This window comes from Vulpes lagopus, chromosome 16 (genome assembly GCF_018345385.1).
Source record: "Vulpes lagopus strain Blue_001 chromosome 16, ASM1834538v1, whole genome shotgun sequence".
In the NCBI taxonomy this organism is placed as follows: Eukaryota; Metazoa; Chordata; class Mammalia; order Carnivora; family Canidae; genus Vulpes; species Vulpes lagopus.
Window position 1 is genome coordinate 61,410,027 of NC_054839.1, and position 25,485 is coordinate 61,435,511.

At 55.1% G+C, this 25,485-nt stretch overlaps 1 protein-coding gene across 4 annotated transcripts in view; it reads left to right on the forward strand.

Annotated features, from left to right (window-relative positions):
* WDFY2 (WD repeat and FYVE domain containing 2) overlaps window positions 1–25,485 on the forward strand; it is a 158,012-nt gene that overhangs the window by 129,568 nt on the left and 2,959 nt on the right. For all 4 annotated transcript variants that reach the window (XM_041731090.1, XM_041731088.1, XM_041731089.1 and 1 more), the window contains 4 exons: window positions 9,159–9,285; window positions 19,007–19,112; window positions 22,560–22,661; window positions 23,482–23,612. In XM_041731090.1, coding sequence (XP_041587024.1) covers window positions 9,159–9,285; window positions 19,007–19,112; window positions 22,560–22,661; window positions 23,482–23,612 — 466 coding nt within the window. The remainder of the gene's footprint in view (window positions 1–9,158; window positions 9,286–19,006; window positions 19,113–22,559; window positions 22,662–23,481; window positions 23,613–25,485) is intronic.

Genomic DNA, 25,485 nt, shown 5'->3' on the forward strand with positions numbered 1-25,485 from the left:
GGACCCCAGGATCACCCCGTGAGCTGAAGGCAGACGCTCGACCCCTGAGCGCCCCGCCCCCGGGCACCCCAGTCTCTCCCAGTTTTCTTCTGCTTCTCTCGTGCTCGTTGCCATCTCCTTAGGAATCTCCCTTGTGAGCTGTGCCCGGACCCTGGCTCTCCCTGGTTGGCCTCAGCCACGACTCCTGTCATACAAATAACAGGTACGGTGTCCTCAGATCCTCCCCAGCCCCGTGAGACACACAAGCTAAGGAGTGAGGCGGTGGCGGGGTGCAGGCCCGGGCACCTCCAGGAACGCCGAGCGGGCCAGGAGGGCCTTCCCAGCACAGGTGTTGCTTGACTGAAGATATTTGGGAAGGAAGGAGTGTTGAACAGCAGTAGTCCAAGGCGTGGAGATCTGCAAAATCTTTCTTGGGGACTCTGGGACCCCGTGTGGCTGGCACGCCGAGCACGAGGTGGCGGGCGGCCCGAGCGGACGGGAGAGGCCGTCTGGATCCCTGACGATCCAGGCATTAGCCTGACGTCAGTGAGAAACCAAGAAAGCTTTCTAAGCAAAGACGCCAACCTGGTCAGAATTTAAAGGATGGTTCTGGCCCCACGTGGAGAGCGCAGTGGGCCAGCCGCCAGGAAGCCGTCCTCACCCTCCCGGAGTGCCGCGCAAGGGCGAGCCAGGGGTGGGCCGACGGGCAAGGGGTGCCCGCACGGGGCGGCAGCGGGCCCTTCGGCGGGGCTCCAGCACGTGGCCCTCCCCGGGTGGCCCACGGCCCCCCCCAGCCCTCTCACTGCCCCGAGCCCAGGGAGCCGTGAGCAGCCGCATGGCCCGGGGCTTCCTGTCGCCCGGGTTGGTTCTCACATGCAGTGTCCCCTTGGCGTCCTGCCTTCATCTTTCTCAGAGCTTAAAGCCTTCTCCTGGCCTTATCACGAAGTATCTTTGAGGAAGCGCGGATATGGCCCCAGAACATCCCTAACCAGCACGGAGGCCAGCGCAGCAGGCCCCACCCGGAACGTGCTCTTCTCTTCCCCGGCCGGTAGGATGGGCCCCTCGCCAGTCTGGCTACCGCCCCGCTCGTCCGTGTGTCCGTCGCCAGAGCAGGGATGTCTACGGGACCAGGCTGGTGCAGACCTGCCGTTGAGCTCATCCCCTCCTGGGCCCTGAGAGGCCCCAAGCTCTGGGCAAAGGGGTTTGCTAAGGGCCAATCTCCTCGTTCCCTTAGCCCCGAAACAAGACCTCACGATGAACGCAGGTCCGCTGAAGAGTGACGTGGGGGTCTCCTCAGCCGGACCGAGCGCCAGGCACAGCGTCCTGGGGGCAGAGTCCCAGCCATTCACCCCTCAGCCCGGTACCGTACAGGCCTCGTAAAATGTGGGTCAGTGATGATGGAATTGGCCTAGTACCAGAGGCCAGCAGAGCGTTTGCTAATCCACGGGGACCTCGGAAACTAGTTTTATGTTCCTGTGCTCCCTCTGCTGGTTTTATTTCTGGAATATCAGAGTTCTTTGCTATTTCTGCAGAAATTAGAATGTATTTCTACCAAGAAGTCATGCTGACTTGAACAAAGTGGGGGAGAATCAGCTTTTAACCACTGGAAATTCATGGTATCAATGGAGTTATTTTTCCTTTTCATTTCTAAGGATCATTTTGGTTGCATGAACACAGTAGAAACAGGAGGGCTTGAACGTAGATGCCAGAGCACGCGACTGGACAAAATGTTAAATACAGACTTGTTCATTACTGTTAGGGGCACCACTGAGGGCGACGGTGTCACCGTATACAAATAGCCAAGGCAAGGAGAGGCACCGTTGAGTGCGCGTATGCAGGTCCGCATCACTGAGCTGCAGGCTTGATCTTCGTGCACAGTGGAGGCTTTCACGCCTGGTGGACCCGGACCTTCTGGAGCTCACCCGGTCCTTAGCCCTGGGGTGATGAGGGCTGGGCCCAAGGGCTGGGCCGGACAAGCCTGACGCCTGCCACCTGGGCGTCGGGTCCGGGGTGCGGCGGCTGAGCCGGTGCGTGCAGGCGGTGCCCCAGTGTTGGCGGCGCAGGCACTGGGCAGGCAGGGCCACGTGAGGCTGCCTCGGAGCAGATGACAGGAGGGCCCTGACCCGAGAAGTAAGGGGGACCCCCGGGGAAGCGGTGTTTAAACAGGCCTTAAAGAGAAGCAGCCCCCAGGCGACGAGACCCCTGCAGGCGCAGTGGGTGGCCTGAGCCCACAGCCTGGACGGGGCCCCCGGGGGGCGGCAGAGCGGGCCCAGAGCTCAGGCTCACATTGTGGGTGCGGGAGGAGCTCCCGACGTCGTCCTGGGGGGTGGGGCTGTGTGTGCTGGGGACAGGAAGGGCCGTGGGGAGACCATGGCGGGGCAGCCAGGGGGAGGTGGGGGGGCGTGCTGGGGTCGGGGAAGGGACGTGGGGGGGGCGTGCTGGGGTCGGGGAGGGCTGTGGGGAGGCAGGGGGTGCAGCCAGGGGGAGGTGGGGAGGCTGCTGGGGTCGGGAAGGGACATGGGGGGGTGTGCTGGGGTCGGGGAGGGCTGTGGGGAGGCAGGGGGTGCAGCCAGGGGGAGGTGGGGAGGCTGCTGGGGTCGGGGAAGGGACGTGGCAGGGGGCGTGCTGGGGTCGGGGAGGGCTGTGGGGAGGCAGGGGGTGCAACCAGGGGAGGTGGGGAGGCTGCTGGGGTCGGGGAAGGGACGTGGCAGGGGGCGTGCTGGGGTCGGGGAGGGCTGTGGGGAGGCAGGGGGTGCAACCAGGGGGAGGTGGGGGGGCTGCTGGGGATGGGAAGGGCCGTGGGGAGGTGGTGGGGGCTGAGATCGAGAGCCGCTGAGGGGTCAGGGTCTCCTCGCATTGGGGGCCTGGGCGCCCGCATCTGCAGCCTTGGGGGCTGTGTGCCACCTGCCGGAGGCGGAGCCTGGGAGCCCCCGGGATGGCAGGAGGCCGCTGGCCGTCGGGGTGTGGCCACCCCAGGGTCCCCGGGCAGGCGGGGCATGGTCGCCCGGGATGCGGCCGCGGCAGGTGCGGCGGAGTCCAGGCACCACACGCCCCGTCACCCTGCGGTGGGTGAGGCCGCCTGGACCGGCTCCGCGGCGCTGTCGCCAGCCGCCGCGCACAGGTCTCTTGGAAGTTAGTTCCCTGTGCGTTTCTGTAACGTGCGTTACATTTCCCAAGATTTTCATACTCTTTGGTCAGTCTCCTGTCTGGGAGTCTCTCCTGACTAGTAGAAGAAACAACAAAAGTCTTAGAAATAACTGTGCATTTTAGCAAAATTTATAATAGTGAAAAGTCAGGAAAAATGTAACAATACGTGAAATAAGGGACAACCGCGTGTCGGGGTCCCGGGCGACTGTAGGACCCACACGTATGAGAACATGTAACCGCACGAGTGCGTCTTGCAGAGACAAAGCGTCTCTTTCTAAGAACAGATCCATTCACGTCAGAAGCCGCGCTACGGGGTGTAGTGAGAGCGGGTCGGAGGCAGGCGGAAGCACATGGTGACACGGGGGACCAATGTCTGTGATCTGAAACACCGTAAACCCGGAAGCCCCCACCGCCGTGGCCCCTGCCCTGTCCCCGGCCTGGATACGGAGGGCGGGAGGATGCCCGGGGCGTGGACTGCCTGGGGAGCCTGTGCTGCCCTGGGGCCCCGCTGGCTGGCGGTGGGGCCGGGCCACAAGGGAGGCGGCCAGCGAGGGGGGACCCTGCCCCTGGAAGGACGCGCCCCCCTCCTGGCCTCGGTGCCCCCACGGCCCCTGCCCCAAAGCTCTGCCAGGCGCCTCGGTGGTCTCAGAGGCCATCCGGTTCACGGGCCAGCTGCGTAAGCACTCATTGGGCGCCTGCTGTGTACCAGGCACGTGCACCGGGCCTGAATACAAACACACCGGACGCCAGGTCTACCGTGGGGAGGGATTTATCATCTGGTAAAGTGCAGCGCAGTGGGTCAGCGTGAGGAGGGAAGCACACAGAGGCCGGGACTCAGGGGACCCTGAGTATTGGGGGGCGTCCGCGGGAGGCGGCCCCTGACCCCTCCTTGGAGAGAGAACGGGTGACCTGAGTGGGAGAGGGTAAGACAGGCACCCAGGTGGACGGCGTGGCCCATGTCCCCGGAGAGCACGGCCCACCAGGCCCAGTGTGCACGCCTGTCATCGGATGCTCTGTTTGTGTTGTGTAGGGTCTGGGTCTCCTGGGTCTTGACCTGATTATGGCCGCAGAGCCCAGCACGGTGCGCGGCGTAGAAGGTGCTCAGGACGTGCCCACTGCGCTGACTTGAGCGAGGGCTCTGCTTTACAGCTGCCAGGCCGGCGTCCGAGAGCCGCCCCGCTGGGACGCCTCGTGCAGCCGGATGGACCCCAGCAGCTCCTTGCGGTCCTGCGGGGCCGCGGCGTCCTGCCCTTGAATTTGTCTGCTGTGTCCTCGTGGTTAAGTCCAGGTTGTGCACTTTTTACAAGGAGGCCACGGAAGTGCTCTTAGCCCTTCTCCGGGGGGCGGGGGGCACGTGGTGCTGATCCATCCCATCTCTGGAGGTGGTCACGTCAACCATGGGGTCACGTGCGTCTCCCGGGCTTCTCCGCTCCAGTCCCCCTTTGTGATTCATGAGTATTTTACGAGGAAATACTCTGCAGCTGTGTGGATACCGTTTCCCGTATTCCTGCCCCATGGCTCTTAGAGAAGCAGGACTGCGGCGCTCGCGGGTTCTGCTTTTTCCAGTCATTAGCTCTTCGCCTTTCGGTTGCAGTTTGTGAGGAGAAACTGGTCCCCCGTGCTTACTTATCTTTCCAGTTGTCCCCACCAGTACGGGCTCACGAGTCCTTAATTACTTCTGTGCGTGAGGACCCGTTACCACCACCTGTTTATTTTCTTGCCCACATGGCCCCAGATTCGACCGGGGCGACACTGGCTTCTGTGACCTTTACTTTGGGACTCCACACTCACCTTTGGTACCACGGGGTGTTCCCGGCTCGTCTTGTATTCCCCGGCCTCAGCCCCAGAGTTAGCCGAGCCTGCAGCCGTCGTTTCACTCGTGAAGAAGCCAAAATCTTGGTGCTACGAGCGCTCACTGTTGGGGAGATCGTTGCTTCTACGGCCTCCCGGGGACAGGGCTGGAAAACACGGGTGTGTGCTCACGCGTCTGTAACTATTCCTGTACCTTTGTGTGTGCAGGGGGGGGGGTGCACGCACGTGAGGTCATCCTGAACTGCCCGCCTCGTCCATCACCAGGGAGTTTATTCCGCCCTCCCCCCACCAACTGCAGCTCCTGGGATAATGGTGAGAAACTCCCCAGCATGTTTACTTGCTCGGTCCTAAACGACGCACGGGATAGCTTCAGGGCTGCTAACCCGCATACCCCATATGCAGACCTACTAACTCAAGTACTATGTTCGTGTACAAATCTCACATCTTGCCTTAGGGTGTGTAGGGTGTGTAGTAGGGTTCCTGTTCCCCAAGGTGACTTTCCAGTCCCCCCCCCACACCCCCCTGCAGCCTGTGCCGTTCATTTGTGATACAGTTAGGTCCGCTTGTTTCTGTTCATGTTCTGTTTTGGGTCCACACCCTGCCCCCGCCTCACACTCCTTGTTGATTTTATATACTTATTTTTGAGGGTGTGAAACATTAACATGGTCCCAAAACTCAGAACCAAACAAAAGATAGATTCTTCTCCATCTCTGTTCCCGTGCACCTGCTGACGTCAACAAATCTCCTTCATTGCTCATTTACCCTTTTTTTTTTTTTTAAATGTTTTAATTTATTTATGATAGTCATACAGAGAGAAAGAGAGAGAGGCAGAGACACAGGCAGAGGGAGAAGCAGGCTCCATGCGCCGGGAGCCTGATGTGGGATTCAATCCCGAGTCTCCAGGATCGCGCCCTGGGCCAAAGGCAGGCGCCAAACCGCTGCGCCACCCAGGGATCCCTCATTTACCCTTTTTTCCGTAGATGAAAGGTAGCACAGTGTAGCTATGCTTCTGCACTTTGCTTTTTTCATTCTACAGCGTGTCCTGGAAACCACTTGGCGCCCACCTAAGCGATCTGTGCATTGTGCGTTCTTGCTTGCTGCATACTGTGTGGACGGACCAGGCTTCCTTCACGCAGCCTCTTACCGAGCCTTCTCCTTGTGCACGTGTGTCTTTGTGTTACCTGTTGGGGATGGGGATGGGGATGGGGACGGGATCCTCAAGATAAGTTCCTGGAAGTGAGGTGGCTTGTTAGAAGCGAAGCACAGGTGCGGCTTGTTGGATGTGGCCTCCCCGTTGTATCCGGTTTGCAGTCTCATTAGTGAGGAATGAAAGTGCCTTTCTCTCCCATAGGCTTTGCAACAGAATACGTGTCACACTTTTCAGTTTTCTAGGCCAAGAATTTGTATAGTGGTTCATGCAAGGACGGTAGGGGTAGAGGTGGTAAGAAGTGCTCAGACGTAAGACACACCTTGGAAAAACACAAATCAGAGTTTAGGAATGGATTGCTTTGGAGGCTGATGCAGCGGCTTTCCAGCTGGGTCCTCTCCATCCTGTTTAAACATTAGGCGTCAGCATTAACAGTCTACACGGGTAACAGCTTTGTGCTTGTCTGATGGATGAAGCTTTTGGTGACTCTCACCTTCCTCTTGGGCCAGCCTTAATTTTTTTTAAAGACATATTTATTTATTTTAGAGAGAGAGAGAGAGAGAGAGAGCACACGAGCACGGGGCGGAGGAAGACGGAGAGAATCTCCGGCAGACTCCTCGCTGAGCACAGAGCCATACACGGGGCTGGACCCCACAACCTCGAGGTCATGGCCTGAGCCAAAATCGAGAGCGGGCCGCTTACCTGACTGAGCCCCCAGGCGCCCTTTGGGCCGGCCTCGTTATCACCCCACTGCGTACCTGGCCTTGTGACAGCCAGTGCTCCCTGCTCTAACAAGCACTTTCGGACACTTCGGTGGCTTAATGCAGCAGGGTATTCCTTGCCCACGTTACGATCCAGCGCGGGTGGTTTTGGATCCCAGCTCTCTTCCACGTGGTGACTCAGGGCCCCGGGCTCCTCCTAGAATGTAGTTTCTCTGCACCCTGCAGTCTTGGGATCCTTGAGGAGGGAGTACAAAGAGCAGGTGCAAAGGGGGCATCCTAACTGCCGTGGCCTGGACGGGGTGCAGATGACGTTCCGGGTCGGCTGTGAGAACTGGTCACCCGCCCGCCAGGTGCAAGCCAGCCCGGTGAGTGTGTACCTAGCGGACAGCAGCTTTCCTGGGAGCGCCCGTGTGCTGGAGGGGGATTCAGGGTTTAGGTGGATGAGTAGCTCCCTCTGCTGCGGGTATTTAAAAAGCCAGCCCCTTGGGTGACAGGAGGGACTGTCCTGAAGTATTACATCGCCAAATACTGAAGAATGGTTTAAAAAAAAGAAGGGTACAGAGCAGCCCCCCTAATCTGCGGGCCCCCGGGGGATGCTGACACTGAGATAGTACTGAGCCCCGGACACACTGTTGAAATGCCCTGTAGCATGGGCTGTGTGAACGAGGGCGCTCCCTCTCCCCGCGCCCCGCCGTGCTGTACTCCCCCTTCTTGTGCTGAGGTGGGGTGATTCGGTGCCTGCGCGATGGGGCGGTGTGAGGTGCCCTGCTAGGCCACTGCTGCGTCAGAGGGTCCTGCCGAGGAAGGATCGCCTGCTTCCGGACCCAGCTGAGCACGGTGCCTGAAGCCCCAGGAAGCACGTGGGGAACAAGCGGGGACTGCTGTAACCGGGGAGTTTGAGGCAGGGACCGAGAGCGGTTGGATCAAAGGAGGAACCGTGTCTAACTTGGGAGAGTTAGTAAGTCCAGTAGAGGCATTACAAGTAACAAGAATTGTGGATGAAAAAAAAGAGATTTTTTTGTGTTGTCATTCATCTGCTCCTGCATTCATTCAAGAGACAACACTAGAGCCCGTGTGCTGCTGGCCCCGTACTGGGTTCTGGGGTGGCAGCAGGGGAGGGGACCGGGAGCGCCAGGAGGTGGGCTGCGCCTATACTGCAGGGGGCGGGGGGACGGGAGAGTGTTGTGCAGGTGTAGGGAGAAGGGACCAAGCATGAGCCAGAACACTGGGACTTTCCCTCCCCTTGTGATGTTAAAAAAGCAAAATCTTTCTTTTTTTTTTTTAAACAAAATCCTTTGAGAATATTATATAAGAGAAACTTTGTAAAAGCTTTTAAAGCACAGCAGTTTATTAGAACAAATTGATCATCTACATAAGAAAAATGTCAGATTCTAATAAACAAGCTGTGCTATTTTATGTTCTGTTCAGAATATCCTATTTTTCAATCACATAAAAAAGGAGTATTTCTCGCATTCTTAAGTGTTTGTAGACTTTGTGCTCATCTTATTTTTTTTTTTTTGTGCCTGTCTTAAATGGAAAAAGTTAATATTGTTCTCATCATGCAGGAGTTTGATTTTTAGGGGGACTGCCAGAGAGAAAGATCCGTCATAGTATTTTATAGCCACGCCAGGGGAGTAATGCCAGTAGCCACCACGTAGCGCGTGCGCCGCGCACTGCAGTTTTCAGAGGAATCCTATAGAACCGACCCACCCCGGCTGTCGCCACAGCCCCGTGAAGCAGGTGGTGGCTCGGCGAACGTCACCATTAGTAACGGTAGCAGTTGTATGTAGATGTTCAGGTGTGTCGCCACCTGAGCACCTGCATTTGACAGTCAAGGAAAGTGACCCTCTAGGGTGTTGATGATGTGCCCAGAATCTGTAAATCTAAATTCCCAAAGACAGAAAATAAATCTTCAACTCTGATGTTGTAGTCTAATCGTATCTGTGTTCAAGAATAAAAAATCCAGTTGAGCTTTTGAAAACTCCATTTACTTCTTGTCTCTTACTGTGAGGGTGGGAGGTAGACAGAAGCCAAGAAAATATGGTTAATATTTCCAAGCAGTGTGATATTTTCCTTCTTCGAATTATATCCCTTGTCTGACAATTAATTGCCTTTTCCTTTTTCTTTCGGTCTTTATAGTAATTGATTTTATGGTACATTAAATTTGGGGGGGAAAAGCTGAAAGGGAGGGACTTTTATTCGGGAGCCAGTTTCTTTTCTCTTTGGGGCCTTACTTGTTTGTTCTGTAGGCAAAGGAGCGGCCCTGGAGCCCGACTCCTCTGCGTTCACATTTATTGGTGAATAATACTGTCGCTTTGTGACTAATGTCCAGCTGTGCCTTCTGCTCTCAGGTGGGGTGACCGCCCTGTGTTGGGACCCCGTCCAGCGAGTGCTGTTCTCGGGCAGCTCGGATCACTCTGTTATCATGTGGGACATCGGTGGGAGAAAAGGAACAGCCATCGAGCTCCAAGGACACAAGTAAGGCTGCTGGTGCTTTTATTAAAAATGCTCTGAGAAAAGATTGCCTGGAACAAAGGCGTGTGGTCTAGTCGCTATGGCAGGATCTTAGCGTGGAAGGAATGTTACAGGAACATGACCAACGGCCTCTTTGAATTACACCGGTGCGTAAGTATGTTTATTTATTTATACCTCATTTAATTCCACAGAGGATTTGAGAGTGCCTGCAAAACCCGTAAAGTAAAATAATGGCAGCAAAGAGATAAAAAGTAAAAATGGAACCGGGGAGACTTACGAGTAAAAATCTGAGAATGCGAGAAGAAAGAGCTTAAAAATATAAGCCGTGGAGGCCTATGGAGTTTCTGCAATTGAGTTCAAATGTGGCAAGATTGCTGGCAGCTTGAGAAGGGGGAGGGAATATCCGCACTCTGTGTATTTTGTACCTTGCCAACTATTTATTGAGGACCCCCCTTGGCTCATATCAGGTCTTCTTCCTTGAGGGGCAGATCTCACAGGGCTGAGAGGGAGGGCAGAGGAAGCCCGGTGTCCCCTGGGAGCCGCTCTCGGACTTCACAGTGTGCAGAGTCACCAGGAATTTGTTAGGACGTAGACTCGTTCCGGTCCTGGAGCTCCCCCCGTCCGCTGGACGGAGCCTCCGGGCAGCTCTCCCGGGGCCCTCAGCCCACGCTCCCATCTGCCCCAGCCCGCACGGCCCACCGGTCCTGGGGCACAGCAGAACCGCAGACCCGCCTCAGACCCTAAGCCGAGCCTGACTTGTTTCTCACCTGCGGCTTTCCCAGTGCGTGAGCAGCAGCTCCAGGCAGCCACACACAGGTGTGAGTGAGGCCCCGGAAACGCGCTGGTTTTGAGCAACGTTGGTTCTTTTTGTAAATCTACCCAGAAATGCTAAAGTTAAAATATTCTCCTAAGTAGTTGGGCCCACCGTTGGGATTATTAGGTACGAACTGTTCAGAATATCCATTTGGGAGGGCCTCCGCACAAATGATTATTTTAGTATTCGGATTGAGGCTTCGAGCAGTGGTGATTAAGCCTTCTTTCCCACATGAGAGAGTAGACCTGCTGTCGGGGCCAGGTCCTGGCCCTTGTCATCCGCTCATTAGAGGAATCGTTCCCTTGCATTTATCTCCATGACAAGGCGACAGGCCTCAATATTATATAAAGTTGACGTCATCCCTGTAAGTGAAGGAAAAGAGGAGCCAAACACAGTCCTGTTTAATAAAACTCCGTTATTATCTAATCTGCAAAGCAATTCCTGTCACGTCAGGCTCTCTCAGAGAAACGAGATGCCAGTTTTGAATGAAGATCAGTAATGTTTGTTGGGCTCATCGGATTAGCTCGTAACTAGTTTTATGTTTGCACAGTGGTTAGTAAAGACTGCAGGCAATTTTGCATGACCCATCCAGAGGGTGGTAAAGTAGGACAGTGCTCGACGCCCCACCACGTATGCTCAGCGCCCTCGTGCAAGCTGTTGGTCGGGATAGTTTGGTAAGAAAGGAGAAGCTGTAAAGTGGAAATATAGCCTCTCAGCCCCAGAAAAATGGAACCAGAGCTAACAGGTCTTCCAGTTTCTAATGAATACAGAGCTGGCCTTTTGGAACATAGAACAGGCCATACCTGGGAGGCCATCCTGACAGTCCACACCCTTAGGACCTAGGGGGTGGCAGGCTGGTGAGACCAGGAGCCGCCAGCGGACACTGGCTTCCAACAAGGATGGTGGCAGAAGGCCTTTGCCTGGTGTCACCCGGTCAGCGTGGGTGTGCGTGCTCGAGGTGGAGTCAGGCTGGGACTCACGGAAGGTGGCGCAAGGAAGGGGCCACGGCAGCAGGCGAGAAAGAGCCACGGGGCCACTTTGACCGCCATTCCCCTGGAGTTGGCCACAGGATTGGTGATCAGTGATCATACTTTGTCAGAGAGTAACACAGATACGTCAGTGGAGTCTTGCAAGAACCCCGTACGTGTAGGAGGGAAGCCAGATGTCCTCTTTTAGAGGAGAATACGGAGTCCTCAGAGGCCCCAGCTGGCGACGAGGCCTCCCGAACCTTAGTTGAGTCCGTCCGGCACAGAAAGCTGCTTGGTCTCCCGTGCCGCGCTGGGTACTGGGACGCACCGAGGCGCCCGTGGACGGACAGAGGGTCCCCGCTGTGCTCCGTGATGGCTTCCGTCCTTCTACTCTGGAGGACGGAGAGTCTCTTCTTGGGGCCCCAGGCTGCCCCTTGCTGTCCTCCAGTTCCTCATTTTCCCACCTTCCCCCCGCAGCGTGACTACCGGTGGTTGAAGCTCCAAATCAGTGAGCTTGGCAACGAGGCAGAGCCGACCGGGCCGGAGACCCCCAGACAGGTGGGGGGCTGCCTTTCCCCCTTGTGGGGAATAGCCAACCATCACGTGGAGGGAAATAGGACATTTTTGCCAGGAATTTGATTTGGTGATCAAGGGATTGGATCCCATTTTGAATGGGATAAAAATCCCATCAAAGCAGAGCGAGCTTTAGCACTAGAGTGACGAAATGTCTCCAGGTCCAGGAGGGAAAAGCTAAAGTATACTTGTACACTATATTAGCTGCATTTGAAACGTTTCGGTGTTTTTATTCCTTGCAGCAGTGGAACGTGGTTGTGTGCTGCTAGCTCTGTGCAAGGAAAGGCAAAGAAGCGGTTTCAGTGTCAGGGACCAGATGCACCTCTGAAGGGCCATCACCGGTTGGCTGGGTATTACAGAGGCATCAACCTGGACAGCTACGTCCCACGCCCGTGTCGAATCGAATAAGGATACTTGGGCTTTTTACATCCCTTTTTATTCTTAGATAATGCCTAGCATTTCATGACCAACATTATGACCATAATTTCCCTTTCTTTTTTTTTTTAAGATTTTATTTATTTATTCATCAGAGACACAGAGAGAGAGAGAGGCAGAGACACAGGCAGAGGGAGAAGCAGGCTCCACGCAGGGAGCCTGACGCGGGACTCGATCCCAGGACCCCAGGGTCATGCCCTGGGCTGAAGGCAGTTGTTAAACTGCTGAGCCACCTGGGCTGCCCATAATTTCCCTTTCTAACAGCATTTTTCTTAGGCCTCTGAGACCTTGTGGCAACCTAATTTAATGGTAACGTGGTTTAAAGCACAGGTAAAGGTCTATGCAATTCTTGGGGTGGAATCTTCCCCGAGACTGGGATCTGTAGGTCCCACGGGATGTGGTCGCTGTCCTGGCTCTTGGTTTTCCTCTTCCAACCTTAGCATGTGTAAGACATTTGTTACAAGCATCTTTGAAGCCTTTTGGTAAAGAAAGGGGCTGTTCATGAATTTGGACCTTTCCGTCCTTATCAGGTAAATTGCGTGTAGAGTGAGGAAGGGAAGTGGAATTCTCACACGCATCCTCTTCTGGGTTTGGGGAAGGACAGCAAGCCTCTCTCTTGGAATCTCAGATTTAGGAGCATTTCTCATTGTAGAGAGTTATTAGGATACAGGGGAAGAGATGTCTTTTCCATTTCTAATTGAGCCAAGTGCATAACAGATCACAGAATTAGAAATGAGGGTTTGCAGAGAGGCTGGAGTCTTATCCGAGGGGAGGTGCTATACCGCGTGGCCGTTAGTCGCTGGCCTGTGGGTCAGGCCAGGCGCATCTGAGCCCGCCCTCGGCTAATGGCTGTGTAGGCCTTGGCAGGACTCTTCATCTCTCTGGTCCTCGGTATTCTCATCTCTAAAATAAAGATAATATTGGAAAGAGAAACCCTCAAAGATGATCAAAAACCGTAAATTATAAAACGCATGTAAAATAACCAGCATGAGACTTAAGGGCTAGGAAGTGCCGGTTAACAAAAAATTATTCTTGTTAACAAAAAATCATGGTGATTTGAAAATCAGGCTTTTGGCTCAGAGTCCTGTTTCTCTCTGAATATAGCATTTTGAATGGAAATCGAGCCGTGTGAACCTACTCCCTCTATTTGTATTCAACACGGGCTTCCTGAGCTCCGTCCGTATACCAGACTGTAGGCACTCGGGATGCAAGGGTGGCTGGACGACAGTCGCTGACTACACGGAACGGGCTCGATGCCTGAGAATGGGGCAAAGGGGCGACCGCGTGCCGGGCTGCCTGAAACCGGGGGTCTCCGTGGAGGGGCCGCTCTTGGTTTGGATCTCGGGGGATGAACAGGCTCTCGTAGTTCTCAGGATCAGTACCGTGTTCTCAGGAAATTGCGGGGGGACCGAAGGGCAGCGGCTAAGCTGAACTTGCACCTCAGCCAGCGAGTCAGCCAGGTGTTGCTGGTCGGGATAGCGCGTGCTCCCGGGCAGGATCCCGGAGTTCAGGTCCAGCCTGGCTGCGGTCAGGGGTTCCTGCGGCGGCACGTCCTCCCCGGCTCCCTTGGTGTGAGCTGACCCAGGTGTCCCGTACCCGGAAGACCTCGTGTGTGTGGATTACTCCCGAGCCTTTTCTGGCGCCTGGAGGTTTGGGAGGCTGATGACTATGAGTCATGTCCGCACCCCCGCCCCCGACCCTCAGGAGGTGGAAGAGGGCCCAGGTTGACATTTGGGCAGACGTTAGCTTATGTCTGAAACATCTGTTTCTATGAAAAGGACAAAGGCTTCTCCACCCTTTTTCCTGAAGGAGCATCAGACGCAGGACCGACGTCCAGGCACACAGGGCCCCGTGCTTGGACGCGCCCCACGCTTGAGCTACTGTTGTGTGCCGTCACCGTCTTGTCGTTATGCTGCCTTGTGTTGTCATTTGTCATCAGGACCCCCAGATCACGTATCTGCCTTACAAGACATATGTTCCCTCTAGGGCTGGTGAGAAAGGAAATGAGGCCACCCCTAGTGAGTGTAGGCTTTGCAGATGGCGGGTCCTGGTAGTTGTGAACGTGAGGGTGTTGTGCACCGGTAAGAGCACTCGCGGTGCAATACGTGGAGCTCTCGGCCGTGAGGTAATAGCCGGCTTTGAAACGCTTTCGAGTAAGTGCCGCACTGATGTCAGATGAAACACGAATGTAAGAAGAAGGTGTCTCCTATTCTTTATACCCCTTAATCTGTGAACCTGGAGAGGTTCTCTTGCCTCGTTTTTAACTGCAAGGTGGTTACACGGTGAATCCTTAAATCAAGAAGTCCCTGAGCAGCTTTATTACAAAGCTTGGAATCCAGCATTCATCACGGTGCTCCACGCTCCTGTGCTGGAATATGAACAGTATTGGAGCCCCATAAATTATGTATCTGTTGCCGAATGTTGCTGCCAGCCCGGAGAGGCAAAGCAGTTCCTTCTGTGGCTTATTTTGGTTTTACAGGATCACTGATGCGTATCAAGATGCCTTAACAAATGAAATGCAGTTGGAATCCCAGGGTTACGAGTCTGCTCGACTAGATCGAGCTTCCTTCTTGCCCTTGAACGGCAGAAGGGTGGCACTCCGTACTTGCTGGCCTGTGAAGTGACCGCCGAGGGAGGGAGGACAGCAGAGTGCCTGTCGGAGGCTTTATATTAGTCATTAACTAATAAAGGAGCGAGATGGTACAGCCGGTTGAGAGGAACATCCAGAGAGCGGAAGTGAGCGCGGCCTAGGTCGATCCACCTCTCCCTGGGGGGCGCAGCGGAGGGGACTCCCGGCACCTTCACCGGGAAGGCGCGTTTGCGATCCTACCAGGGATACAGAGTCATACGATAGCAGGGTTAGGTCACTGCCAGGTGAGGGCCCTGTGGCCAGGTCGCCCAGGAGGGCTGCCAGGTGACACCCGATCCTCCAGTGAAGGTGCCAGAGCTTTCGGTCCATCTCCTTCTTTCGCCGCATCTGCCTGATAGTCCTTCCCCGTCCTCTCCGTCCTCTCCGGTAGGACGGTGATCTCCGAGGGTCTCGTAAGGTTCGGCCTAATGGTGGACGTTGTGTGGTGTGAGTGTTAATCATACAGGTGTTCTCGGCTCGCTTGGCGAGTGTAGAGCCACACGGTGTCAACTGCTGTCAGGGCCACACATCGGCTCCTGCCTGGAAGTGTTGATAAGGAATCCTGGATCAGGCTTTTCAAAGCCTCTGCTGTTTGCTATACCAAGCCTCGGAGACCAAGCCCCGAATGTTCTCCGCCATACGTCACCCATGGTACTTAGGCCTTGGTTGACCTCCTCGAGGTTTCCAACGTTGGCCGGGAGCCTGGCCTGGTCGTTTACTTACCACCGATAAGGCCAGGACCCTGCAAACCCGATACGAGGCCGGTTTTCTAGGAGGGCTTTGTGGATACAAACCTGGTTCCACAGGTTCAAGCGGCTCATCATATCGGACTCAATGAGCATCGTTCTCTAATGTGACGTTCTAGGTAAGGACTTGGTCGCCCGACCATATCCTGTGGCTCGGCGCTAACAGCCTATGAGATAAATATATTGGCATTAAAATTAAGGGGATTCAGTATTACTTTCTGAATTCTGGGGGAATCATTGAAAACTGGGCATCGTTTTTAAATGTTTCTATTTAGCTTATAAAAGCAGCGTTTACAAGATTGTAGGTTAGAGAGAGGATAAAAAGTAGGAGAAAAGGCACCTCCCATATCCAGAAAACAGAACATTAAAACGTCAACATTATAAATCGTAAAATAAAATTTTAAAGAATCTAGAACGTCATCAGTATTCCCAAATAACTACGGTAAAATGTCCCTCCTCGGTGCATCCAGGCCTGTGTACTTAATTCTTGTTCTGCTGATTCTTGGCTTAGCAGTCTGCGTTCACGAAGCCATCTGCGTCCAGACTAAAAAGAATCCAGAAATCCAAGTGTCTGTCCTTTGAAAGGTCAGTATTTTCAGATACTTGGTACATTTAAGTCCTTTTCCTTGAGACTCTGAGGTTGTCCTCTCTGGCCTGTAGCTTATAGCAGAGCCCTCAGGCAAGCATCAGAGTACAACAGAAATTGTCTATAGATTATAAAGACTTCAGTGGTCAGGGTTTTTTTTACTGTGACAAATAGTGATCGTAATGAGGGAGAACAAAGTTCTCTGTGGAGACGGCCTGTGTAACGGTGTCCTGAGAGCTCTGATCTGTAGTCCCTGGAGGGGAAAGCATAGTATAGACGATGAGGGCTCTGATGAACCTCCAGGGTCGTCCCACAAAATATGCCACCTCAGAAATACTTACTTTAATAAAATTTTATCCATACCGACTTGACCTAGGGAAGGCCGAGCCTGTCTTCCGATGACTGTTCCCACGAAACTCGTAAAATAGCAACACAGCAAATACAGCTATTTCTAGCATCTCTCTTTTCATAGGGCAAAGGAGTACGTGTTTACAATTCCCAAGGATCCCTCTAGGAAATCTCAGAGATAGTTGGAGGTGTAAGAAGTATCCTAATTTCTTTATTCTGCTTTTTCGAAATATAGGGTACGGCCTAGGAAGGCAAAATCAAAAGAGTTGTCAAAGGTGGTGTGGGGACTTGAACCGAGTCAACATAAAGCTCTGAAAGTAACGTGGTGACACACAGAGTCTGTGCTAGCGAGGCCGACTTTATGGAAGGTGAAGAGCATCCTTTGCAGTGTAGTCAAAGGCATTAATCCGTGAGGCAAGGAAGCGAGCCGTCAAAGCCGAGGGAACTGTGCCAAGACTTTAATGCATTTCATAGCCCCTTTTCCAGACTCGAGTATTATAAACCAAAGCAAATAAAATTCACTTTCCAAGTCTTGTCCTTCATTTTTCTCTCCTATTCTAGAACAAATTTCTTCTTGACTTCAGAACTGCCTTTCTCATCCATAGTCTCTCAAAAACGTACAGTGGAGTTTTCCGGAGGCTGTGTGGCGAGTGGTATCAGAACAAGTGCAGAAAGAGATGAGTATCTGCCTCTCGTCTGTTAAGCCAGACACTAGAAAGACTTGCAGAGACGTTAATGTCATTTTTGTCATCAGAATTTGTCACTTTGGGAAGTACAGTTAATTTCCACCAAATATACGTTATTTATATTAAAATAGAATGGATTTATCGTTGCAATTATCAAAGTAATATTTTTTTAAGTTCTCAGATTTGATTTCAAACACAATAAGTATTAGTAGTTATTTCTTATTTAAACCAAAGCTCTTCGGTGTCTTTAAATAAGTTTTAAGAAGGTAAAGGGGTCCTGAGATGGAAAGGTTTGAGAACCATAGCTTTAAGACAAAACTACCCTGGTTTCTCTTTTAAAAACAAAAGCCTTAAATGCAAAGTCGTATCTTGTTTCCGTTATTGCCTTTGGCATAGTCTAAACCACCCATTTTAGATATAATTAACCAGAGTAACTAACTTATATTTCATAGAGAAAATTGGGAGGAGGGAGGATGTGGGTAAGTGGGAACTGTCTGCCACATACACGCATTTTAGTAGATTGGCAAAGCTCAGGAGCCCTAACAACAGAAATCTCCGCTGTGTCCACACCACTTGCACGTCTCCGTAAGGCAGCAGAAACGAACGTGTTCACTGGTGTGACGGCTGAGTCACAGCCTCTCTGTAAACCTAGAAGAGAGCGGGCCGGGGCGGGGGGGGCTCGGTGGTTGAGCCTCTGCCTCTGGCTCAGGGGGTGACCCCAGGGTCCTGGGATCGAGTCCCATGTCGGGCTCCCCACGGAGCCTGCTTCTCCCCCTGCCTGTGTCTCTGCCTCTCTCTGTGTCTCTCGTGAATAAATAAATAAAATCTTTTTTTTAAAAAAATGAATGAATTTATATAAGCACTTGTTTATCTTTAAGCCAAACAGAACAAGTTCTTATAATTTAGGAAGTATTAAAATCTTAAAAAAAAAGAAGAAATTACAAAATTAAAAACAAAGAGCAGGGTGATGATTTACTGAGGCCGCCTGGCGGTAGGCTGGCGCCCCGGACTCGAGAGGGGAAGGCCTTACTGAACTGCAATCGCGGACACCAAGCTTCACTGCTTTGGTCGCACAACCCCGGATGCAGGGCAGGAGGCTCGAAAGCACACGGGTCACCACCAGTCTGGGTTGCAAGGGGCTGTCCCCCTCCCCCGTGGGCTCAGAACTCTTCGTCGATTTGAGCTCAGGACAGAAAAATAAACAGAATCACCCAAGAAGCCCCATCCCCTGCTCCCTCGCCCCCTGGGCCGCGTCTGGAACCTTCTGTTGGTGATCCCCAAGGTGTCACACCCTGGAACCCAACCCTCCGTGGTGGCTGCCACCCAGCGGGGAGTAATTCATCAGCCGTGAATGAACTGGAAAGAAAAATAAAGCACAAAATGAGTAGAGAGGGAATGAAAACTGGAGGAAATTGAGGGTCAGCAAACCGCAAGTGCGGCTGCTTTGGTCTCAGCCCGGAAGCCAAGGACGCAGGTCTGGGCTCGGGCGGCCGGGACCTGGCTCGGGCCCACCAGCGCGGCGGCGCTTCCGCGGGCGACCTCCATCCTCCGTGGGGACGCTTTCTGTCAAAGACGGGAGAATCGTGGCTTCTGAACAAATACAGCAGGAACACGTGCCACGGGTTTCACGTCGCGGCTCAGTGGGGGCGGCGCGGCCCTCCCGCCTTGGGGCCAGGTCGGCAGAGCGCGGCCTCCCCTAGGTGGGCAGCTCACGGGGCGGGCGAGCACCGGCTGTTACACTGCGTGTTGGCAAACCGAACGTCCATAACAACAAATGGGGAAAAACGGTGTCGCAGCGGCCAGAGACGCTGTCCTGAGGCCCGGCGCCCCGAATAACGTGTGTGTTGGTCCAGCCGCTTTCCCAGGTGGGCTCGGGGGCTCGGGGGCAGCGGGCGCCGACGGCCTCCGGGGCGGCCCCTAACCCGGCTTTCTCCTGCAGCGACAAGGTCCAGGCACTGTCCTACGCGCAGCACACGCGGCAGCTCATCTCGTGTGGCGGAGACGGCGGGATCGTGGTGTGGAACATGGACGTGGAGCGGCAGGAGGTAGGCCCCGCGGGTCCAGGCCGGAGCGCCGGCCTCCCCCCCGCGGCTCTGCCTTCTCGCGACTAAACCGCGGGGGTCGCCTGTTGTGTCAGAGAACGAAGTGGTCTAGAGTCCAGGGAAGCCCCGTTTTCCTCTCACCCCTCACGGGGTGGCGAGGAACGGTCACGGGATAGTGACTTCATAGAATGTTGGCCGAGACTAAGGGGTTCAGCCCGAGTCCGTCGCTCCGTCACCACCAGAGTTCGGGTCCGAGAGCGGGAAGCAGCTGTTTTCAGAGGATTGTCCCTTGACGAGCCCCGGGGACACGGAAGACCCCAGGGGGTTACGTTAGCGGGGAGGTGGCGAACGCGGGACGAGGTAAGAGCCCTCGGCTTGATATCACTAGAAATACCAGAAATAACTATTTTTGTGCCTCTTATGAGCCACGCTCCGAACCGTTCTCCAGCTGTACACGCGGACCCCGCCGTGTTCGAGGCCACGGTTAACTGCCCCGTGGCCTCCTGTCCGCGTGACTTGTCTTTTCCCGTCTTTGAGCGTCGTACCCACGGCTGTGTTTACCGAGTAGCCCCTTGACGGGGACTTTGAAGTCAACCGTGGTCCCACTTCCCCAGAGTCATGCTGGGGAACCTTCCCTTTGACGTCCGTGTTCATCCATCTAATGTGCTTCCTCGCAGGATGCCAGAGCTAGAAAAGCGACACTTGAAGAAGACAAAGCAATTTCCCAGCTTCTCCCATGTCCTCACCCCAGTCTCCTCTCACGAGGCGCCGGTACCCACCGTGTGATGCCTTTCAAATGCCAGTAATTAACTGCTTAAGAAGATTAAGGCCTGACTCGCTCGAACCATAAATCCGTGGGAGTTCTATTAGTAACTAATTAAAATGATCATTACTGTTAGGAAGTGGGGTATTGTAGGATTTTGCTTTTGAAAGTATCGCTTGGCCCCCTCGGGATAAAGGCAGGGAAATCGTACGGCGCGTGTTGGCCTCGCCAGCCAGGCCGCGGGCCCGCGGATTCCGCACAACAGCCGGCCGTGGGTGACGCAGTCAGCCCTCGTCTGTCCCCGCGTCTTCCCAGGCCGCCGGACCAGCCCAGGAGCAGGCGCCCCGCCCCGCCCTTCTCCCCTGGTGCCCGCAGCCCCTGCCCCTGATGACAGAGGCCCACGGGAGGGTAACGACGGGGCTTCCAGAGACGAAGCCGGAGGTCGATGGGCAGTACGTTGAGGCGTCTTGCTTAAATTATGCCCGTTGACCTGCAGATACGGGCACTTGCAACTCGTTGGCTATCTAGGATCTTCCAGCGCAGGGGATTCAGTGATCCGCATGGGGTGGAGAGACGGTCGCAGCCGTTTTTTGCAAGTGTCATGTTCTGTGAGGCTGATTCCCCCGAGGTGTGTGTGCGGGGGGCTCCTGGGTCACGGGAGGTGCCGTGCTCACCCCAGGAGGCCGGAGCCCTGAGAAGACGCGCTCCCCGTGCCCGTAGACTTTCTGGAAGAGAAAGTACGGGAGAGGACTGTCGAAGCCTGTTCGACGGTGTGGGTGATGGGATCACGGTTGCTGTGAGCTCCACGTCAGTGCTGGGTGTGCAGGAGGGGGCGACGGTTGTTGGCGGCTTTCCCAGCGGGAGGCTGTGGAAGGACGTAGGAGGGTTGACGGGCCCTGGCTGTGCTCTGAGCAGGACAGGAAGCACCGCGGCCAAGCAGGGTGAACAGGAGAGCGCACCTGTGTGCTGGCGCTCGGGAGCAGCAGGGCCAGCGGGAGCCACGGTGGCCGCGGGCGGCCCGGAGGCTCAACAGGTGTTTATATTGTGAACGAAATCCATTTTTCCTAAAACTGAATCATTCTGTAGGAGCATATGTAACACATGCTCGGTGTAGCAGGGTCACAGAGGGCTGCTTGACGGGTAGGAAAGGCGTCGGCCACTCCCAGTGCCGCCACCCCGGGAGCAGCACCTGTCACGTGTTGGCAAAAACCCTTCCCATCGTTTTCTCTGCAAATACACGTGGGCAGGGTTTGTTTTTTAGGTTTTTGTTTTTTGGGGTCTTTTGGGCAAAAATGAGGTCATACTGCGCGTGCGGATTTCTTTTTTTTCCCCCTTGCCCAATCCTTTCCCTTTCCCCTCTTCATAGCCACCACGGTGATGCCTTTGGTGTCTGTCCTGAGCCTGCATGTACCCTTATAAAAGGTGTAGTGTGTGCGCGTGTGTGTCTGAGTTTCTTGTGGATCCTTCTGATTTTCCTGCATCGCGTGTTGAAAAATCACAAGCACAGATATGTCTTTAAGGGATAAAATGTTTTTCTTGAAAAAACTGCTATTTCATTAAAGCAGTCCTTAAACCGCTTGGAGCTTGAAAATCACAAAGCAAATCAAGGCTTGCTTCTTAAGGACTCCTTGGTTTTAACAAAATAGACCAAGAATCGGAACTCTTCAGATGTCACCTCTTTACTCCTCTTTTTTGGGACAAGGTGTCGCCTTAGGTCCATTTCTGCTTGTAGGTAGGAGAATAGGCTAAGTCCCCCCGTTGTCCTGCAAGGTCTTCAGAAAGGGACGGAGCCGAGGAAAGCTGCGCTGCTCTGTTGAGTCCCGGACAGAGGGGCTGACCTGTGTTGCCGCATTTCTCGGTGTGCGCTCGGGGTCTGCTACAGTGAGCGTCCGTGGATCCAGTTGGGGTCCCTGGGACTCACTTTTGAGAGACCCTGGGGCTGGATATATTATCCCGGGTTCCTTGGGTCCAGTGATACGTGCAAAGACCGTGCAGAGCTGAGCGTGGACCCCGGGGCGCACGGGCCAGAGCGTCGTCTCGGGAGGTTTACAAGGAAGCGCTTTAAGCTTAACTCCTCCTTTTAAACCCATGCGACACCGTGAACAGGCGCAGAGTGGGGTGAGGTCCAGGAGGCAGGGGCGGAGTCTGCACCTCGCTGGGCCCTGCGGAGAGCGGGAGCGGGTGGGCCTCCCCGTGGGCGCCCGCGGGTGCTTCCAGCCGCCCAGGCAGCCTTCCGCCGCAGGCAGGAGGTGCAGTTGTAACGCCGATGATGTCACAAGCAGCCGGAGCAAATAGGATCGCACACGCCCCGAGAACACGAGACCCGGTCAGCCTGGCTGTCGGGCCTCTGCGCGTGGGCCCCCGCCCGCCCCGCGCCCTTCCCCCCCGGCCCCCTGCCTCTGCCTCTCGGGCCTTTGTGCTTCCGCTTATTTAAACCGTCGATGGCCCTGATACTTCCTTGTTTAGTCCTGCCCGATCAGGGGAGCTCCACGATGGTAGAGATCCTGTCGCCCACGCGCCCCCACCCCCCAGGGCGCAGCACACCGTCGGCGTTAGGTGACTGAGAAGTCCCGAGTCCCGCCTCTGTTCCTTGCGAACACCTCTTCGGTCCTTAACGGTCCTCAGCATCGATGGCTCCGTGTCCTGCCGCTTCTCAGTGTGGCCTGTCGTGTGCTTCACCCCACCAGACCCCGGAGTGGCTGGACAGTGATTCCTGCCAGAAGTGTGACCAGCCTTTCTTCTGGAACTTCAAGCAAATGTGGGACAGTAAGAAAATTGGCCTGAGACAGGTGGGTGATAGGGATCCCTCGTCAAGGTGGGGCAGAGTGGGACCAGCCCGCCTGCGGCGTGGAAGAGCCGCGCGCCTGCGGAGTGGGGCCGGGTCCGTTACTGCCCGGGTCACCCTGCGGCGGCAGGACCCTCCTCCCCCCATGTGCACCGCGGCTCATTCCTCCTGGATTCGGTGTCTGGAGGGACTTGTTCCAAGGGCTTAAGGGATAGGGTTTGAGAATTCTAGCGGCATCTCCGGAAATACACCTTCCACCGGAGGGGCTGCCCAGCTCACGGCGCTGCCGAACCATGAGATTGGAGGAGCGGTGCTTATTTCCTCCATGACCTCACTTTCCCTCCTGCCATCTCAGTGTCGGGCGCTTAGAGATACTGTAGCGATACAGCGTTTCCGTCTGATCCTGGTTGGGTTTGGTCCTCCCAAGGAGATCAGCGCTAGTCCCTTGCGTGAGCGTGGCCAGGCAGCAGGCCACACATTGAATGGGGTTCCCTTCACGCTCCCTGTCCGCGGCGTCTTCCCTGGGGGCGGCCCTTCCTCACTACGCCCAGCTCCCAGATAACCTGACCAGGGCGGTCCTCTAGGGTTCACGGGAGCGATAGCTGGGAAGGACCTGGAATGGGCAGTGGGGGCCGGGGTGGGGAGGCGGGGGTGGGGGGCCGCGGTGGCACAAGCAGAGGTGTCCCAGCAGCTCTGCATTTGCACAGAGAGCCCCAGGGGACACCTGTGTTCCCTCGGTCTCCCGGGCGCCCTTCGTCTGCCCTGCCCTGAGTGCCGTCCAGCACGCCCGGAGCCACAGCAGGCCCTGTGCTCTCTCCCTGCAGCACCACTGCCGCAAGTGTGGGAAGGCCGTCTGCGGCAAGTGCAGCTCCAAGCGCTCCTCTATCCCCCTGATGGGCTTCGAGTTCGAAGTGCGGGTCTGCGACAGCTGCCACGAGGCCATCACCGACGAGGAGTGAGTGCCGGCGGCGCCACGTCAGGGTTGGGGGGGATGTGGTCGGGAGGCCGCACTCAGCGGCGCCCCAGTTCCTCTGGTTTCAAATACAGACCGTGCGGGTGGGCGAGGCCTGCCTTCTGCCAAGAGGTACGTGTCCTCTCGTGCGACAGGGAAGCAGAGTCCGCTCGGAGGATTCCTGTGCTCTGTGCTCTTCTGCACTGCAGGGGACGTGCACTGCAAACCCTCCCGTCCCTTCATTCCCTTGAGGGTCGCTCGGGACTGCAGGAACCCGGGCTGCACTTTCCAGCCCAAGTTCATTTTTTTTTTTTTTAAGATTTTATTTCCATATTTATTAGAGAGAGAGAGAGAGCGCGTGCAGGTGTCCCAGCAGGGGGAGCAGCAGGCAGAGGCAGAGGGAGAAGCAGGCTCCCCACCGAGCCGGGGGCCCAATGTGGGGCCCCATCCCAGGACCCGCGGTCATGACCTGAGCCAAAGGCCGACGCTCAACCGCGGAGCCCGCCGGGCGCCCCCACCAAGCTGGTATTCTTAGGGGCTAAGTCAGCCCTCGGGCTCCACAGGCTGCATTTCCCAGGAGGAGCTAAGCCGCTTCCCCCAGGAGCCCAGTACTTCCAGCCGCTCCGTCTTGTGGTCTTGCCGATGACCTACGACCTCAGCTGGCTGCGCGGCCCTGGGCCCTGGGGCGCGTGTGGAAGGGTGCGGCTGCGTGACCCCCTCAGTGCCGCGAATGGCCGACTGCCCCAAACGTGAGCAGAGCACGCAGCAGCCAGTTCCCCTTTTAACGAGCGACGGCAGGATCTCCCAGGAAGCTCGTCCGCCCGGTTCTGTGAAGATTTGCTAAGGGAAAGCTTGCAGGCTCCCCCACCTCGTATATCGTAGAAGCGTTCCAAGTGCGAGGTGGGTGTCTCGGAACAGCACGTAAGTAGGAATGTAGTTAAGATGCACCACAGGAAGTCAGCGTCTAAAGGAAAGTCCTGGCACTTAATAAGCCAAAGCACTCTTAACGGACAACCCTAATTTATGTGTTTTTTCATTCTTACTTATCTGAAGCAAATATAAATCAAGATGCCCTGGCGTCAGCAAGCATTTATGTTCATTGACTATTTTCCGCTCATCATATGTGCTGAAATTAATGAGAGTTCTTTTCATTAAATCAGAGAGCTTGCAGGAGACTTGAGAGATATTCTAAATTAATTATTCATGTTATAAAGACACAGACCCAGAGAGCCTAAACAACTGCACGTTAAGCCCAAATCTTGAATTCTAAATGTTTTAAAGTGATCGTCTTAGGATCCTGAAGATCTGTTCTGCAGACCTAGCCCCGGGCCACCACTGGCTTCGGAGAGCCCCTGCAGAGGGGCCTGATGGCGGACCCGCCGCCGCCTCCCCGGGGCCCGTCTCTTCCGCGTCCCCGGCATCGCCTCTGACCACCAGGCAGGTGGTGGGCCACAAGCCCTCTCGCCAAAAAAAATGCATCGATTTAAAAATACTAATGTTTGCTTATGGGCTGTTTGACTCGTTCAAGTGTTGGAACGCCCTGGAAAGAGTGAGCCTGCAGCTGCCCAGGGAGATGAGGAGGCTCGGCCGCTCGTCAGCGGGGATGGTGGCAGTATCTGAGGCTTCGTAACAGCTGTGCTCTTGGGTTGTTTTTTTTTTTTTTTTTAAATAGGCACAGGTAGCTGTTCCCCCAGCGGGTCCTCCTGAGACTTGGCAAAAGCACGGAGGTGTTTGTTTTAGGACTCGTCAAAGGCAGAGATGAGGTTTTCGTAGACTCCTATCAGGGCAGCTAGTGGTCCCAAGACTTGGGGGAGCGTCGTCACCTCTTTCCCATTTCGGAGAAGACAGGAATCCTTTTCACTTTTTAAAACAAAAA